This window comes from Lepidochelys kempii, chromosome 7, assembly GCF_965140265.1.
Source record: "Lepidochelys kempii isolate rLepKem1 chromosome 7, rLepKem1.hap2, whole genome shotgun sequence".
Classification (NCBI taxonomy): domain Eukaryota; kingdom Metazoa; phylum Chordata; order Testudines; family Cheloniidae; genus Lepidochelys; species Lepidochelys kempii.
Window position 1 is genome coordinate 93,040,012 of NC_133262.1, and position 16,034 is coordinate 93,056,045.

At 42.7% G+C, this 16,034-nt stretch overlaps 1 protein-coding gene across 8 annotated transcripts in view; it reads left to right on the forward strand.

Annotated features, from left to right (window-relative positions):
* Positions 1 to 397: 397 nt before the first annotated feature.
* Positions 398 to 16,034, forward strand: part of TNKS2 (tankyrase 2) — a 70,249-nt gene continuing 54,612 nt past the window's right edge. For 3 of the 8 annotated variants that reach the window (XM_073353834.1, XM_073353839.1, XM_073353838.1), the window contains exons 1-6: positions 399 to 693; positions 11,614 to 11,838; positions 12,409 to 12,504; positions 12,858 to 12,894; positions 13,344 to 13,419; positions 14,884 to 14,978. In XM_073353834.1, the coding sequence (XP_073209935.1) occupies positions 492 to 693; positions 11,614 to 11,838; positions 12,409 to 12,504; positions 12,858 to 12,894; positions 13,344 to 13,419; positions 14,884 to 14,978 (731 nt within the window). In that variant the 5' untranslated portion in view covers positions 399 to 491. The other 5 variants (XM_073353836.1, XM_073353837.1, XM_073353840.1 and 2 more) reach the window with 5 other exon arrangements.

A 16,034-nucleotide genomic window follows, 5' to 3' on the forward strand; every position in this document is an offset into this window, starting at 1 on the left:
ACAGCCCCGCCGGATGGTGCTTCGGGCCCCACAAGGGCCATCGCTATATCGTCAGAAGCAAAGGCCCGCCCACCACCTGCCCTGAGGTGCCGAGGCACTAGTGCGCCGGGAGGGGCCCCTCACCTCACCACTGGGCTCTCACACTGAATCGGCCCCGCCCCTGCCTATATCACCGCCGACTCCGAGCCTCGCCTCGCGCACGCGCACACAGCAATACTCATGCTCTGGCGTTTAGTCTGGTGGCGGCCGTCCTTTCTGCGCGTGCTCTATGTGCCGCGCACCTAGCCCCTCCCCCAAGGCGGGCGCACGCACGCGCGCGCGCGGCGTGCCTGGTTGAGGCCGCTGGAACTGGGGGGGGGGGGAGTCTGGCCGGGGTTGACCTGGGTTTGCTTCCACCTATAGCGACGCGTGTCGGGGGCCGGGGCCATGGCGGGGGGCGGCCTGTGACAGACACTCGAACCGCCGCCGCTGCTGCTGGGAGGGGGAGCGCCATGGCCGGGCGGCGGGGCGCGGGCGGGGCGGCCCCCTTGGCGGAGGCGCCGGGCTGCGGGCCCGCGACGGAGCCGGCCCGGGAGCTGTTCGAGGCCTGCAGGAACGGGGACGTGGAGCGGGTTAAGCGGCTGGTGCGGTCCGAGAACGTGAACGGCAGGGACACGGCGGGCAGGAAGTCCAGCCCCCTGCACTTCGCCGCAGGTATCGGGCGCACGTCTGCTCTGGCGGGGCCGGCGCCTCCCGCCCGGGCCTGTGTGGGAGCCAGCCCGCGCCCGGCTGTGCCACGCACCCGGCCCGAGCCGCCTGGTGACTGGCCAAAGCGCGAATCCGGGAGCCTGGCCCTGTCGGCTCCGCTCGCGGCCGGCGCTGGGGGCTCGTGGCTCTGCACAGCGTATCTCCGCGAAAGGGGCTGTGTCCGTGCTTCAGCGACGCGCGTTGAGGGGGGTTGCCCACCCCCACCCCGTTGTGCACACGCCAGCCTGGCGATCCGCCCTGCTTGCTGGGCGCCAGACACCCAGTTGGTGATGGTGAGAGTCCCAAGCGCCACAGAGGTTGGGGCCTGCCCAGCTGAGCGGAAGACGGTGGCCGCTGACTGGCTGGTATGGCCTTCTGGCTAAGGTGCTGGATCAGGCCTCAGGCGATCTGAGGTCAGAGGTTGGCTGTGTTTCCAAACTTCCTGTTTGTAAAGTCCTTTGACTCTCAGGAACTGCGTTGGTTCCCCTCTGGAAAATTGGAGTATTAATGCTTTCTGCTCTACTGAAATGTTAGGAGATACTTTATGTCCTACTGTGAGTAGGGTATTTAAGTATCTGGACTGAGAGTTGAGGAGAACTAGCTTAGCTCATGTTGATTTTAAAACTGCCCTCTATTACTAGGACCTGTCAGACAGTGTAAGTCCCACACTTTTTTTGTTGTTGTTAAAAGAAAAGGAGTACTTGTGGCACCTTAGAGACTAACAAATTTATTTGAGCATAAGCTTTCGTGAGCTACAGCTCACTTCATCAGATGATGTTGGTGTCGCTTGGATTCAGTGCTTTTGGATGCCTAAATAACCATGACATCACAAAGTAGTCATTGCAACTGGCAAGGAGATTGTGCCCTATCGCTTCAGGCACAAATCTAATTGTAGCTAACATAAGTCTAACACTTATGTGGACTCTTTAGGCTTGTATATTGCAACTCATTTCTAGGGATAAATACTCACGGTGGAAATAGTACAAAATCAGTAGCCCATTGTTTGCCAAACATAGGTCATTATGAACATGTAGCCTTGCTGCTCCACTCTGCTTGGATTCCCCATTGAAGAGAGTCCTGCGGAAGGTGTGACTTTTCATATTCAAAGGCCTTCATGGGATTAGCCCTAATTACCTGAAAGCCTCTTGCAAGATAGCTGTGTTCCACTGAAACTGTGAAATAGTTTACCATTAAAGGGAAGCTTATGAACACTTAAGACAACTTTAATAAACTATGGAACTCCTCGTGCTTTCAAAACCTAAGTACCAAACTCATTTCTTTCAATAAGATCTTTACACACAGCACACCTTCAGTTGATTCATAAACTCAAATTCTTTTGCTAGCCAGTTAAGCTATTTCTACTACAGGCTTGGGAGTTAGAAGGTAATCTATTTTTAATTACTGAAGGGATGCTCCCAGTATAGTCTCTGTAAGTGCCTAGATAAGAATAACCCTGCTTAGTTTTGTCCAGTGGAACTTTAAAGACTCTGAATAACCTTAAATAAATCACACTTAGATAGGTGATGTATGCCACTAGGTAGCAGAGATGTTGGGAGAGGCCATGTGTTCCATATTCCTCCCTTTGGTTCCTGAACACAGGAGGATTACAAGGCTGTTACTGATGTCTTCCCTCCCAGAACTGCAGGATCTTTCTGGTGGAGAGACCTACCTGTCAGTCTCTCTTGGGAAGATATACTTATAGCCATGTTTCTCAAACTATTATACTGGTGATCTCTTTCACATAGCAGGCCTCTGAATGTGACCCCTCTTATAAATTAAAAATACTTGTTTATATATTTAACACCATTATAAATGCTGGCGGCAAAGCAAGGTTTGCGGTGGAGGCTGACCGCTTGCGACCCCCCCACCCACATGTAATAACCTCGTGATCCCCTGTGGGGTCCTGACCCCCAGTTTGAGAACCTCGGACTTATAGCCTTCCATTGGATGGAACTTTTCGACTGTGAACCTAACTCTAGTAAATGAAAAAGAGTAATGTGATTGGTAGCAAACTCGTGTTTGGGGTTTTTTTGTTCCGTCATTCAGAGTGTGAATAATAAGGGCTGCTCTCTCTGTCTTCTGTCTCTGGAGAATTACTGGACTACTTAAGATAGAAGTAACATACCAGGAAGTGGTAACAAAGGCTCTGCTGTAGTTTTGCACAGCAGAACCTCTGTTAATGAGGCTAGGTGTGCACACTTTTGTATTAATGCATGTGCTAGGCAACCTTTTTTATTTGGTTTAGTTCAGTTCGGGAGAAGTGTACTTATCCTGTAGGTTGTTGCTTTGCAACAGAGATGATGGCACTATACCAGGGAATGTGTGTTTCTTTTTCCCTTGTATTGTCACTCTGGCTTAGACTTTAAAAAGATGCAGCCTCTCTCTCCCATTCCTTAAATAATGGATTTCTGTTCTTCTTCCTGGTCTAACTGAAAAGGATTGAGAGAACTTGCTGTTCTCATGCATGTGCTGCTATCTGGAAACAATGAAGCAGGGGATCTTGGTGGAGATTAATCTTGATGTTTCTTAACTCCATTGCACACGTAAGATGAACCTAGGGCAGTTAAGTTGTATTGAAGCTTAAGTCAAGAGTGTCACTGTCTGCACAAAGTAGGCATGTAATCAAGTCCAATTAGCAAAAGTTAGGGGCATGTGTAAGGCTAGGTCTATGCTACAAAAGCACAGCTATGGCCATAGTGTAGACACTCATTAAGTTGATGAAAGGGTTTTTCTGTCACTCTAGTTAATCCACTTGTCTAAGAGGAGGTGGCGCGTCTCAGGAGGTATGAATTTTTCATTCCCCTGAGCATTGACAGCCTAAATTCTAGGTGTAGACTGGTCTGAGGATGATGATCTGCAGGCAGGCAACCCTTTGTCATGGAGCTTGACAACTAGAAAATGCCACAGATTCAAGGGATTTGTAGTAGCCAGAATGCCCTTCCTAGGAGCTAAACATTCAGTTTTAAAAACAAAACAAAACCCCCGGAAGATATGAGGAACAGATATATTTAGTTTGTAAACTCTTTGGAGCAGGGATTGTCCCTCACGTCTGTGTTGTACAGCAACTAGTAAGTGGGGTCCTGGTCCCTGACTACAGCTCCTAGGCAATAAAGTATACAAATAACTTGCAGGGAAATTAACCCAATGCCAAGAGGACACAGGAGCCTCTCCTAGTGACTATACATAAATACTGTTAGAATTGATGAGAAGCAAGAGAATACGGATATAAATCAGTTTCAAATCTGAGGAAAGTCCAGGAAGTCAGTCAAGTAAAAGTCTGAATAAGACCTATCACAGAAGTAGACAGAGGAAGATCCTCAGCTGTCATCAGTAACTGCATGATTGCTTGAATAAATATATAGATGTGTACCTCTCCTAGGCAGCAGAAAGATGTACTTAATTTGGTATAAAGGCTCTATTTAGTTGTAAATCAGCATGCTTTAATGCAGTGGTTCTCAAACTTTTATACTGGTGACCTCTTTCACATAGCAAGCTTCTCAGTGCGGACCCCCACCCCTTATAAATTAAAAACACTTTAAAGTATATTTAACACCATTATAAATGCTGGTGGCAAAATGGGGTTTGGGGTGGAGGCTGACAGCTTGTGACACACCCCCATGTAATTACCTTGTGACCCCCAGTTTGAGAACCCCTGCTTTAATGGTTATATCAACCAATGATAATGCACCTCTCTAGAAAATAAAGGAAGTACAAATTGGAAAGTTGATTTAATTTTAAGTTTTTCCACTTGGTGATTTAAATCATCATTTAAAAATCAATCTACACTGCTCACTAAGGTTTTTGGTTTCTCCAGGAAAAAAAAAAACTTGTGCCTCTTCTGTAGAGATAAAGGTGATTCTGAAGTGCCTCAAGGACCTTCATAGGCATCAATCACATCCTGTAAGATTTAGTTCTATGACTAGGATATACATGAGCAAGTGCCCTAAGTCATCCTAGCCTCTTGAAAAGAGAGAGCCGTCAAAACTTCAAAAAATGGACGAGATTTGCAGTGCTGGTGCATTTTCAATTAGAGAAATAGTTAAGTTAATAGTTAATAGTTAAGATGTAGCCAGCATTGGACTAACACCATTACAAAACTGCTTTATATAAATTTAGGCTTGTGTTAGTGCAAGATCACATTAAACCAGGCTTGCATAATTGTCACATGCCAGCCTAGGCATAATTTGCTTGTCCACTCCATGGTGGACAAAAATTGATATTTTACTTAAAAATATTACTTGCCCCACATGAGCAGACAAGTAGAATTTTGCAGTGCTTTGTTAAATTGGCTACATTTTTTGCTTGCCAGCAACTTAATCGGAATGTAAAGCCTCACTTGTTAATTAAAAAAAAATAAAAATCTGTTCATGCTTCACTTTTGTTCAGATATGTATAATTGTATTAGGGATCACTGAATATAGAAGTGGTGAACTTCCTGAAATTGTAGCTGTGCAAAGTCACTAAATTTTCCCCCACTGTACAATTTCAGAATTAAACCACATTTATTTTATAAGTGGGGGACATTCAGTTTGTTTTGAGCCAATGAATGGGGAGACAGTGAAAACTTTAAATTGGTAAGAAATCTACTTGCGTTCAATCAGGATCTTCCGTATGTAATGTTGACCTTTACAGACTTGAATAAGTTGTCTGTTGGGAGGTTTTTGGTAGATGGAAGATTTACGTTCTCTCACCCCCACCGGATGGTCAGTAATAAAAGCTTGTGGTTGGTTCTTTTTCTCTGCTTGGAAAAAGGACTGACTAGAGAAATGAGACATTGGCTCTTCAAGAGACCTATATTCTATATCTTTAAAACAAAATGAAAACCAAACCAAAAACCCAAGTTTTTGCTGCAGCAAAATTTGGTCAGTGAATTAGAATACAGAACCCAGTTTACTTCCAAACCAAGAAAGTTCAAGTAAAAGTATGTTAAAAATAGGCTAAGTGCCAGCATATTCATAACTAATTTTTCTATTTGTTTAATGTTTATACACAATTTAGTTTAACATTTTTTCCTATGAAACTTAAATATAGGTACTCTACAGTAAAAAAAAACAACAAAAATCTAGCCTCTATCCAACATAGATGTTTTTTGAAGGAAGCTGCTGTTGTTGAGGTTTTAAGTTTCCTTCCAGAAACTTCATCCTTCCATTATCACTTTTTTAAAATAGTTGTGTATTACATGTTGCAGTGTGGCCATCCGTTCCCCCCACTTGTGGCTGGACTACAAGGACATTTTTGCTTCGCAGCCTTTAAGCTAACTGGATCTTTTCCTCAGAAATCGAGAGGCTCATGGTTTTAGATTCAGAGATCCCAGGTTTAAACACTGCTGCTGACATGTTCAGAGGTGTTGCAGTATACTTGGAAGCTCATAAGAATTTTCATACCAAATCAGAGTAATAGTTAAGTACTCTGGTATCCTATTTCTTCCTTATTCCAGGAAGTTAAGACTTGACTAAACACAAAAGTTGTACTTCATTAACTACACTGGTATAGTGAAAATTGGTACAACAAGCCCCCCCTTCCCCCCCCAAAAAATACCCCTAACCAAAATAGTTATACCATTATAAAAGCTAATGTGTACACCCTGCTTTAATGGATGGATTATGCTTTTAAGGATGCGGTTTTGACTTGGCAAGCCAGTCAGTTGGCCACCTGTTATTTGACCAGTCAAACATGGTCAGTTATTTCAGCAGGAACGCTCTAATGTAGGCAGCAGCCTGGGCCTACCTTTTTGATTGCATCATAGTGCCATCGGTTAGCAAGCCTACTTAAGTGTCAATCATTCATTTTATTTCATGCTAATGCTATTGGTTGGGGAAAGGTGAATTAATAGAAAGATGAGCATTTTGATTATCTGGAATCTTCAAGGAAAACATTGTGTGAAGATCTTTATTTGTATATTAAGGCACTGGAGTACATGGTGGTTTGCAAAGCACATTAAACAAGACAAAAGATATGGTCCCTGCCCCAAATATCTTACAATCTAAATTTACTAGACAAACATACAGAAGTTAACTCAGAAAGGACTGAGGTAGGTATAGGACTGTTCAGTTATTAAACCTCCTCCCCCAACACAAGGAGCAAAGAGGCACAGCCATTAAGGGCGTGTCTACAGTGGCAATTTACAGCTCTGCAACTTCCATTCTCCGGGGTATGAAAAACACACGCCCCTGAGCTCAGCAAGTTTCAGTGCTGTAAAGTGCCAGTGTAGACAGTGCACTAGCACTGGGAGCCACGCCCCTTGCAGAGGTAGTTTGGTTGTTTTTTTTAGAGTGCAGGGAGACTTCTCTTGTTAAAGTGCTGCCATGGCAGTGCTTTAGCATTGCCAGTGTAGACTAGCCCTAAGCCTCTCTTAACAAAAATCAGTTTAAAGAAAACCCCCAACACCTTTCTGATCTTCAGCAAAGCTAAACAATGTACATTAAAAGCTCAAGTAAATAAGCACTCATTCCTCCCCCTCAACAAAAAGCCTCTTCACATACCCCCAGCTATGCCATGTTGATCTATGAAAAAATTCTTTGCTGAAGGAGATGTGACATTGCATTTCTGTAGAGGCTACTACTCCCTTCCTGTTCTGTTTCTCCTGCCTTTTGAGTCCATTGTGTTTGCTGCAGGGAGAAGGGGCTGCCCTCCCTCTGAGAATCTGTAAGTATATGTCAGTGGGACTTGTGTTGGAGGGTCTCACACTAGTGTGTTAAAAATAACTGTTGATGTTGCAGTACCAGCAAAGACTTGGGCTAGCTACCCCAGCTTTAGCCTACCCTATCCTCCGGGTCTGAGCCCAGGTGTCTAGCCCAAGTCCCAGCTAGTGCTGCAGTGTTCATACACCTGACTAGCACAATCCCCATTAGCATAAGTCAGTCTACCAGCATGCCTTCACCTTAAGGGTCTTTGTAGGGAGGGGGCGGCATGCCTGAAGACATTGTTATTGTCTTAAGTATTCTGGAACAGCAGTAGTTAGAAATAGAACTGAATGGGTACTGTTTGATTTAAGTACAAGAGATATTTTTTTAATCGAGAGAGCATTTTAGAAATAGTGATGCATTTATAATTGTAACGACAGGGTCAGGGAAAGCCAAAATCATTTTTATGAACTTTTTTTACGAGAGGTGAACATGAAAAAAATTGTTAAAGTTGAGTGCAAGTTTTGTTGTTCTGAGTATGTAACATGTAGACAGAATACAGAAACACTTCTTGAATTCTTGTGATGTGTCCAGCCACTGTTAGAGAGATTATTGCAGTCACTTTTGGGAGGGCGGGGAGGAGAAATTTTTCTACTGTGCATTCTCTTTCTACATAGTCTTCAACAGCAGCATTATGAAGCATGGAGCCTTTTGATGAAGAGATATGAGTGACAGTGAAAGTGAAGCTGATTTCATTTCTTCACCTTCTAATAAGAATTTTTCTACTTTATCAGCTTCAGAACTCCTACTCCTGGAAAGTCTTCAGATATTCATCAAATTGATAAAGAGGTTTTTGGATAGAACTAATAATGACCAGAAAATGACTTTGATTGTGTGTTTGGATGTATTTATGTCATGAGGACACCATTTCATGTAGTTGAAAATCCTCATATGCTAGAATTTTTTTTATAGGTTGCATCCAATTTACAAAGTACCAAATATTTGCAGGACGTTTTTTGAATGACAAAGAAGGCAACTTGAAAAAGAGTTGTTCATATTGTGCAAGCTCCTCACATGTGTCTCGTGTATGATGGAGTAATATTTGCAATGAGTGAGTCATCAACTTCGTAGTGACAAGTCAGCAGCCAGTGTTTTACTGAGCATCTGATCATCACCACATTGCCCAACATTATTGCTGACCAGTTTTAAAAAAAAAAAAAGCAATGCATTGGGTCCACAAAAAGTTATTTTGGTTGTGACCAACAGCGTGGGTAATATGAGAGCTGCTTGGGCTTTGTTGAAAAATTAATATCCACACCATCTGTGTTACATATGTGCTGCCCATATGATGCAGCTTTTCACTGGTGATGTTGAAAATTATGTCAGCTTTCTCATCATACGCCAAAAGAGAAAAGCATCATCAGATTTTTCAAAATCAAATGCCCAGCAGCCATTTTATAGCGTAATTTATTACAGCTCTCAGTTTCATCTGAGTATGACAAGGCTTACTCAGTACAATGGACATCTTCTGTTAAATGTCTGTGTTCTTCAAATAAGCAAGAAGGCTCCTCAAACAGCTGCTGTTGAAGGAGTAGAAGAGTAATCCTTACTGACATTCTTGACAATATATTTTTGGATGCAAAACTCAAAATTTATTTCACTGCTTTAAGCCATAGCCACTCAAAATATGGAAAATGATAGTTCTGCATTGTCTGATGCCAAGAAAAAGTACCTGAACATTAACTTATTTGTGAGAATACTGAATACAGTCCACTTACAAAAGCTCAAGAGAAAACAAATATACGAAATATCGCTGAAAAAAATCAAGTGATCATTTCCACCCATAATGCTGCCTGCCTTCTTGAGCCACAGTTCCTGGGCCAGGACTTTGCTGATGATGAATTTGATTAATCTCGTGACCTCATAGTGTCTGTTGCAAATTTCAAAGGATATATAAACAGTTTGGATGGAGGTAGAAAATTATAAAGCAAGACACATCCAGTTCAGTCCTAAAACAATGGAGTACCATCCCAGCAGTTGAATACAGAACAGGTTGCTCCTTCGTCATGGTGGTAAGGGTTGCGTCATCCTTGCACTCTAGCTACAGTGGCAGAAATTCTTTTAGTGCTTCTTTGTACTACTACATGTGTGGAATAAAATGGATAGGATTGAGGAGAAATTTTCAAAAACAAGAAATAGACTGAAGACTTCCAGTGGGAAGCTAGTGAGCATGTATCACAGTTCAAGATTAGAGAAGAAAATGGCAGATGAAGAGTTGATTCAGTAATTATCAGACGAAGGCAATGCTGCTGTGTTTTGGCAGATATAGATGAAGCAGATGATGCAAGCAAGAGGTTTGAGGAGTTGGCCTGCTACCTAGCTAGCATAGGTGCATTTAAAAATGACTCTCCTTTTATAGTTTTATTTCTAATTTCATATTTCTTTTGTAACCGTTGAGTCTGGAATAACATACGCATCTAATTGCTAAAAGGTAGTAATTCTCATTTTTTTAGAGCTTCATTTGATTGTGTGTTTGCATTTTTCTGAGTTAAAATAACTCAGTAAAGTAACTTTTTTTGTAATTAGGCATAAGTATGACTCTAAGGCAGTGGTCACCAACCTGTAGATCGTAATCAACTGGTCGATCCTGGAGCCTCTGCCAGTATCACAATCTCTGGCCACTAAAAGTCCGGCCGTGCAGTGGGGCTAAGGCAGGCTCCCTGCCTGCTCTGGCCCTGCGCTGCTCCCGGAAGCAGCCAGCATGCCCTTGAGGCCCCGGGGGAGGGGAAAGGAGGGGAAGGGCTGGGCAGGGGTCTCCACGTGCTGCTCTTGCCTGTAAACACAGCCCCCGCAGCTCCCATTGGCTGGGAATGGGAAACTGCAGCCAATGGGAGCTGCGGGGGCAGTGCTTGCAGAGAGGGGCAGCACGTGGAGCCACGTGGCCCCACCCTAACGGGGCGTGATGGTCGGTTCCAGGAGTGGCATGGGGCCAGGGCGGGCAGGCAGGCAGTCTACCTTAGCCCTGCTGCGCCACCACCCGATGTAAGTGCTGCCCAGCAGGAGCCCGCACCTCTCCTGCACCCAAACTCCCTCCCAGAGCTTGTACCCTTCACCCCCTCTCACACCCCAACCCCCTCCCCCAGTGAAAGTGAGTGAGAGTGGGGAAGAGCAAGCAAGCAATGGTGGGTGGATGGATGGAGTGGGCAGGGCCTCAGGGAAGGGGAGGGGTAGATCCTGGGTTGCATTTAAATTTAAAAAGTGATCTTGTGCATGAAAAGATTGGAGACCACTGATCTAAGGCTATGCCTAGTGGAGACCATAACGTTATATTCTTTTTTGTTACTATTCTATTAAATTAGTTCTTTAAAATATAACCATATTTTACATCATTTGGCAATGTTTGGCTGGTCAGCTGAGTAGTTATTTCTTGACCAGTCAAAGGCCCAACCCTAATGGGTGTATATATTCTTTATATATTTCTGATTCTCTGGTGACTATGAATGTTCTTATAATTCATTGGCCAAGTGAAGCAAGGTCTAATATGCAGCTCAATAGTGTGTGTGTAAATTGAAACACCAGAAAAGCGTGAATCACTGGAAAACCATGGCACCCAGACTGTCTGGTGCTGCACACAGAGGAAATCGCTCTGCTTCCCCCTGATGCTGCTTGCACCTCTCAGAGGTAGCAGCTTAACTAACTTGTTGCATGGAGATCATGGTCTGTAGTCTGGGCTCTACCAAGAATGAGAGCCTTAGAGTATTTTTAGGGGGGAAGCAGGGACTGGAGTGGAGAGACCACACCGGGGCTTGCAATGATATAATTGTAGTTGTGTGTATAAACAAGGTCTTAGTGACTTGCTCACGCTCACAGAGGAAATCTGTAGTAGAGCAGAGAATTTAACCTAGTTTTCTGGAGTGCTTGGGGCACCTTAAGCATTCAACCATCTTTCTTCCCTATGCTTGTCGACGTCCTGCACTGATATTTTCAGGTTACTACTGTTTATTCTAGCCTTTCTGACCAAGATAGCTGTAGTTAGACTATATACACGTAGGTGTAGTATCAGTATACTCTTTAGCATTAGATGTAGGGTTTTTAATTTTAATACGTTGGTTTCAATAAAAGTACTGCTGTAGCAGAGAACTCAGTTGTGGTTTCTTCTATAGCAGTTTCCCTATTTAAGTGTCTTGCTTTTCTAATTTTAATCTTGGACTTTCTGATTCTTTCAATGCCTAGTGGTTTATACAGAGTCATCTTCTTGTTTTAGGTTTTGGTCGGAAGGATGTAGTTGAATATTTGCTTCAGAGTGGTGCCAATGTCCATGCACGAGATGATGGTGGCCTCATTCCTCTTCATAATGCCTGCTCTTTCGGTCACGCTGAAGTTGTCAATCTTCTTTTGCGTCATGGTGCAGATCCTAATGCTCGAGATAATTGGAACTATACTCCTCTTCATGAAGCTGCCATTAAGGGCAAGATTGATGTCTGCATAGGTAACTTTATCAAATTTCCCCCTCAACTGACTTGTGTGAGATTAAAACCTTGCAAAGCCCAATTCTTTAATAAAAAAAAACAAAACAAAACAAAACACCAATCTCTGCCCATCACTAAATTCTGGTTTGTCAGGTTCATGCTCACAGAAACAAAAAATTTACTGTGAGCGGAAACTTGACATATAAAAATCTGTTGACACATACTACATGTTACAGAAATGCAAAAATCCCCCTGCTGCCTTATATGGTTCTCTCTCAGGTGGAGAGAATTACATGGTGGGGGCAGGGGAAAAGTAGTCATGTAAAGTGGATTTATTTTAGGAGTAGTATTTTGACTACTAAGTGGTCTTTCTCTCTTCCCACACTCTGTCTTAGACCCATCTATCCTGCCCTGCTGCTGGTCCCCATAACACATGGAAGCAACAGAAACTTTAACATAATGACTTAGGTCTTTTGTGCCTCCCCAACTGGGCCATTCTGTTGATGGATCTTGGTGGGATGACAAGCCATATTTCAAAAGCCCAGTTTCTATCAGAGTTGTTTCACATAAAAGACTTTGCTATTTTATAGTACTGCTGCAGCATGGTGCTGAACCAGCCATCCGTAATACAGATGGAAGGACAGCTTTGGATTTAGCAGACCCATCTGCCAAAGTAGTGCTGACTGGTAAGTGGTGTCTTTTTAAATTTGTAACTGATAGATTATGGCTACCAGTGCTCCTATTTCAAAAGTAATATGCTTTTATGCTTCAATATGCTTCAAAAGTAATACGTTGGATTTTTCTTAAATACTAGTTTAATTTCTATTTATTTGTGGCCAGACCCCAAGTATAGGTGACAGAACCTATCAGAATTTCAAGAGCACAAAGTGCTAATTGTTTTAAAGAGGGGAAACAGCTGGAGACTGCTCTCTAAATACTGAAAGAGGAGGATAAGCAGAAAACTTTAGATCATAAAAGCTTTTTTCCATGGATTTTATGCTTTCGATAGGTAAGGAAATCATTTTCTCTTCACTTTCAGGTGAATACAAGAAGGATGAACTCTTAGAAAGTGCCAGGTATGTATTAAATGTAGAAAACAATTTGCATATGGCATTATTTTCAGAATAACCCACTTTTTAATAACACATACAAATTAATTTTAAGTTTGCTTTCTGAGTACATACTAGGCCTTGGGCAGTCATTTTTGGGTGAAATTAATAAAACAATTATGGCACTCTTACCTCAGGACCTTGTCCTAATGGAGTCCCAGCATATAGCTCAGGGCTATATATGATGTGATGCACAGTAGCTACTGGCTTGTAATATGTCAATGTTCATATTGTATAATTTGAAATCCTTTGTAGAAGTTGTTTTTAGTAGGTTTGAAACATCCCAAATAGCTGTTTTGTTGGTTCTGCTATTTGTGCAACACTGTAAATAGTGAAAGCAACTAAAGTTGTTTTTATATGCAGTATCAATTGGCCAAAATGTCCCATGTTTGTTTAAACAATCTTTTTTTTCCTAGGGGTGGTAATGAAGAAAAGATGATGGCTCTTCTTACACCATTAAATGTCAACTGTCATGCAAGTGATGGCAGAAAGGTATTTTAGCTCAAAGCCACATTTAAAGACATTTTGTTTTGAAATGTTAACATTTAGATTTAATTCTTTACATTTAAAACTACCATTTGAGTCAGATTTTTGGTATGTCATATTCAACTTGTACTTAAAAAATTGTGTTTGAAGACAGTGGCAACTGTCAGATACTTTTCTTCTTTGCTTAAAAAGAACTATATCCACCACTTTTTGCATTTGTCTTCTGGATCAAGGAGTAGTGGCAGAACAACTTTCTTATGCTGACTGACCTTCTCTGCAGCTGTGCTGATGTCAAAGTTACAACAAAAGCTTTCCCTCTTTGATCCTAATAGTTGCCAAGTGAGTTGAAGAGTTGTATCCATGCTCCTCTTTTGCACCACCTCCATCCTGTGTCCCCAAGACTTGGCACTGGCTCTGACGTCACTCTTCTTACAGTAGAGTTTACGCTACATTTACAGGGTCTGGACTTATTCCTGGCAGGATAAGGGTATCTTGGCTAAAAATGCCAAAATTCCCATCCAAAATTTTTTTGAAATTTCATTAGTTTGAACCCATAGCTTTCCTGAAGGTTTAAGTCGCTATCTATAGCCCTGTCATGGTTCCCATTTAGATATTTGTATGGGCTCATTCCCTTAAGTTTCTGTGTTTTCCCCAAGCCAGTTTCTTACGTGTTACACCTTGCAGTTGGATATTTGAAGCTCTCCAAAGCTTTTAAGTGTCTGAGCATCAATACTACTACTTCCCCCTCCCTGTGGAGCATGAATCTGGTCCAACTGTGCAATCCCCTCAAGTTGATGAACCTATCCACAGCCTGAATGAAGAAAACATCTCTGTGCAAATCCTGTTGCTTCAGGCCTTTTGCTCGGTACTCCTTACTAAACACTCCCATGCCTACTGACTGGACAGATCATAGAGCAGTCGTCTGCCTAGGGAGTTCAGATGGAAGATAAGGTGAAGTTTTTCTGTTTGTTCTGCATATAATCACAGTCTTCTCTCCAGCACAGTTAACTGTCACTGTGGCTTATTTTTAAAATTAACTTCTTACTTGGTAAAGAGAACTGTTTATAATCTGGCACTATATGCTGGTAACAGCCAAGTCACAGAGGGAGCCTCAGGGGGAGGGCTTTGGCACATCTGTGGAAGGACTAACCTGGGAGGAAGTGGGAGCTGACTGCAGAGCCCAAAAATCTGTCACTGTAGTTGTTGTTTGCCTGAATGTATTAGTGGTGAGTAAAGCCTTGCAATGTGTATTGATGGTAACTAAATCACGGGGGGGGGAGTGAGCAGGTAGGGAAAAAATGTCCTTTACACAAATACTTATTAAATAACTGTTCAAACATTCTCTCTCTGCTGATGGTACAAATATTTTGAGGACTCAGATAACTTAATTAGTTGTATTCCTTTTACATTTCACAATGTTTGATTAGTTAATAATTGAACTTATAATTTGGATTCATTCTCTCTCTCCAGTCAACTCCATTACACTTAGCAGCTGGGTATAACCGGGTTAAGATTGTGCAGCTGTTACTACAGCATGGAGCTGATGTACATGCCAAGGATAAAGGGTGAGTTTTCTTTCACTTGTGTTTAGAATGTATCAATAATGTACTTTTACGTGTAATAAAGAATTCTAATGTTAAAAAAAAAAATTGACCTGGAACAAATACCAGAAAACTCAAAGTTGAGGCAGATGTACCATCTCTAACTTTATAATTGTGACATTCTAATTTTTGGTCACAACCTTATGAGAAACCTGCCAAGCAATAAAACTAATACTGAATCATCCATAAAACATATTCATTCTAAGAGAGGAACTGCCAGCCTGTGTATGTCCAAAAGACTTTAAAAGGCTTACATTTAAAAAAAAATGCTTTCATACCATACCTATCAAAATTCAGTACACATGTGTGGTTAGTTCAGTTTTCATTTTCCTTTGAAGACCCCTTTCACTTTGAAAATGGTTTTCTGATTGGATTCCCATGATTTCTCATTTTAAAAGGTTATACTCAAAAGAATAAACATTATTTTTGTTTCCCAAACACTGAATTTGATAATATATTACTCCTGAGAGCATTCTGCACCAAAAAATAAAAAATTCTATACACAGTATTTTAAAAATCTGCAAAATTCTGTGTGTTTTATTTGTCAATAAATAAATGCAGAGGCTCCAGCATGGCAGTGGGAAGCACAGCCACTGGCTGCACAAAGGTGGAAGATCACCCTGCAGCACTCCTACCCCCAGAACATGGACAAAGCGGTGAGGCTGCACCTGACACAGCACAAGAGGCCTGGGCCTGCCCCAGAAATACCCTAGGGCCATGCCCCTCTGCGTCAGGTCCACCAGGTGTGGGGCAGATGGGCTCAACCAGGCAGGATCCAAGTGTGGGGAGATCCACATGTGGGGTGAGAGGATTCTGTGTGGGACAATCTGGGTGCAGGCAGCGCAGTGGGGGGTCTAGGTGTGGGGGGGATCTGGATGCACAGAGGCTCATTTTGAGGGGGTTCCAGGTGCAGGGGCAATGGGACTCTGCAGGGGCTTCCAGGTGAAGGTTGTTGGGGCTCCGTGGAGGGGTCTGGGTGTGGGGATCTCAACGAGGGGGGTCTTGGTGCTGGTGGAGTGG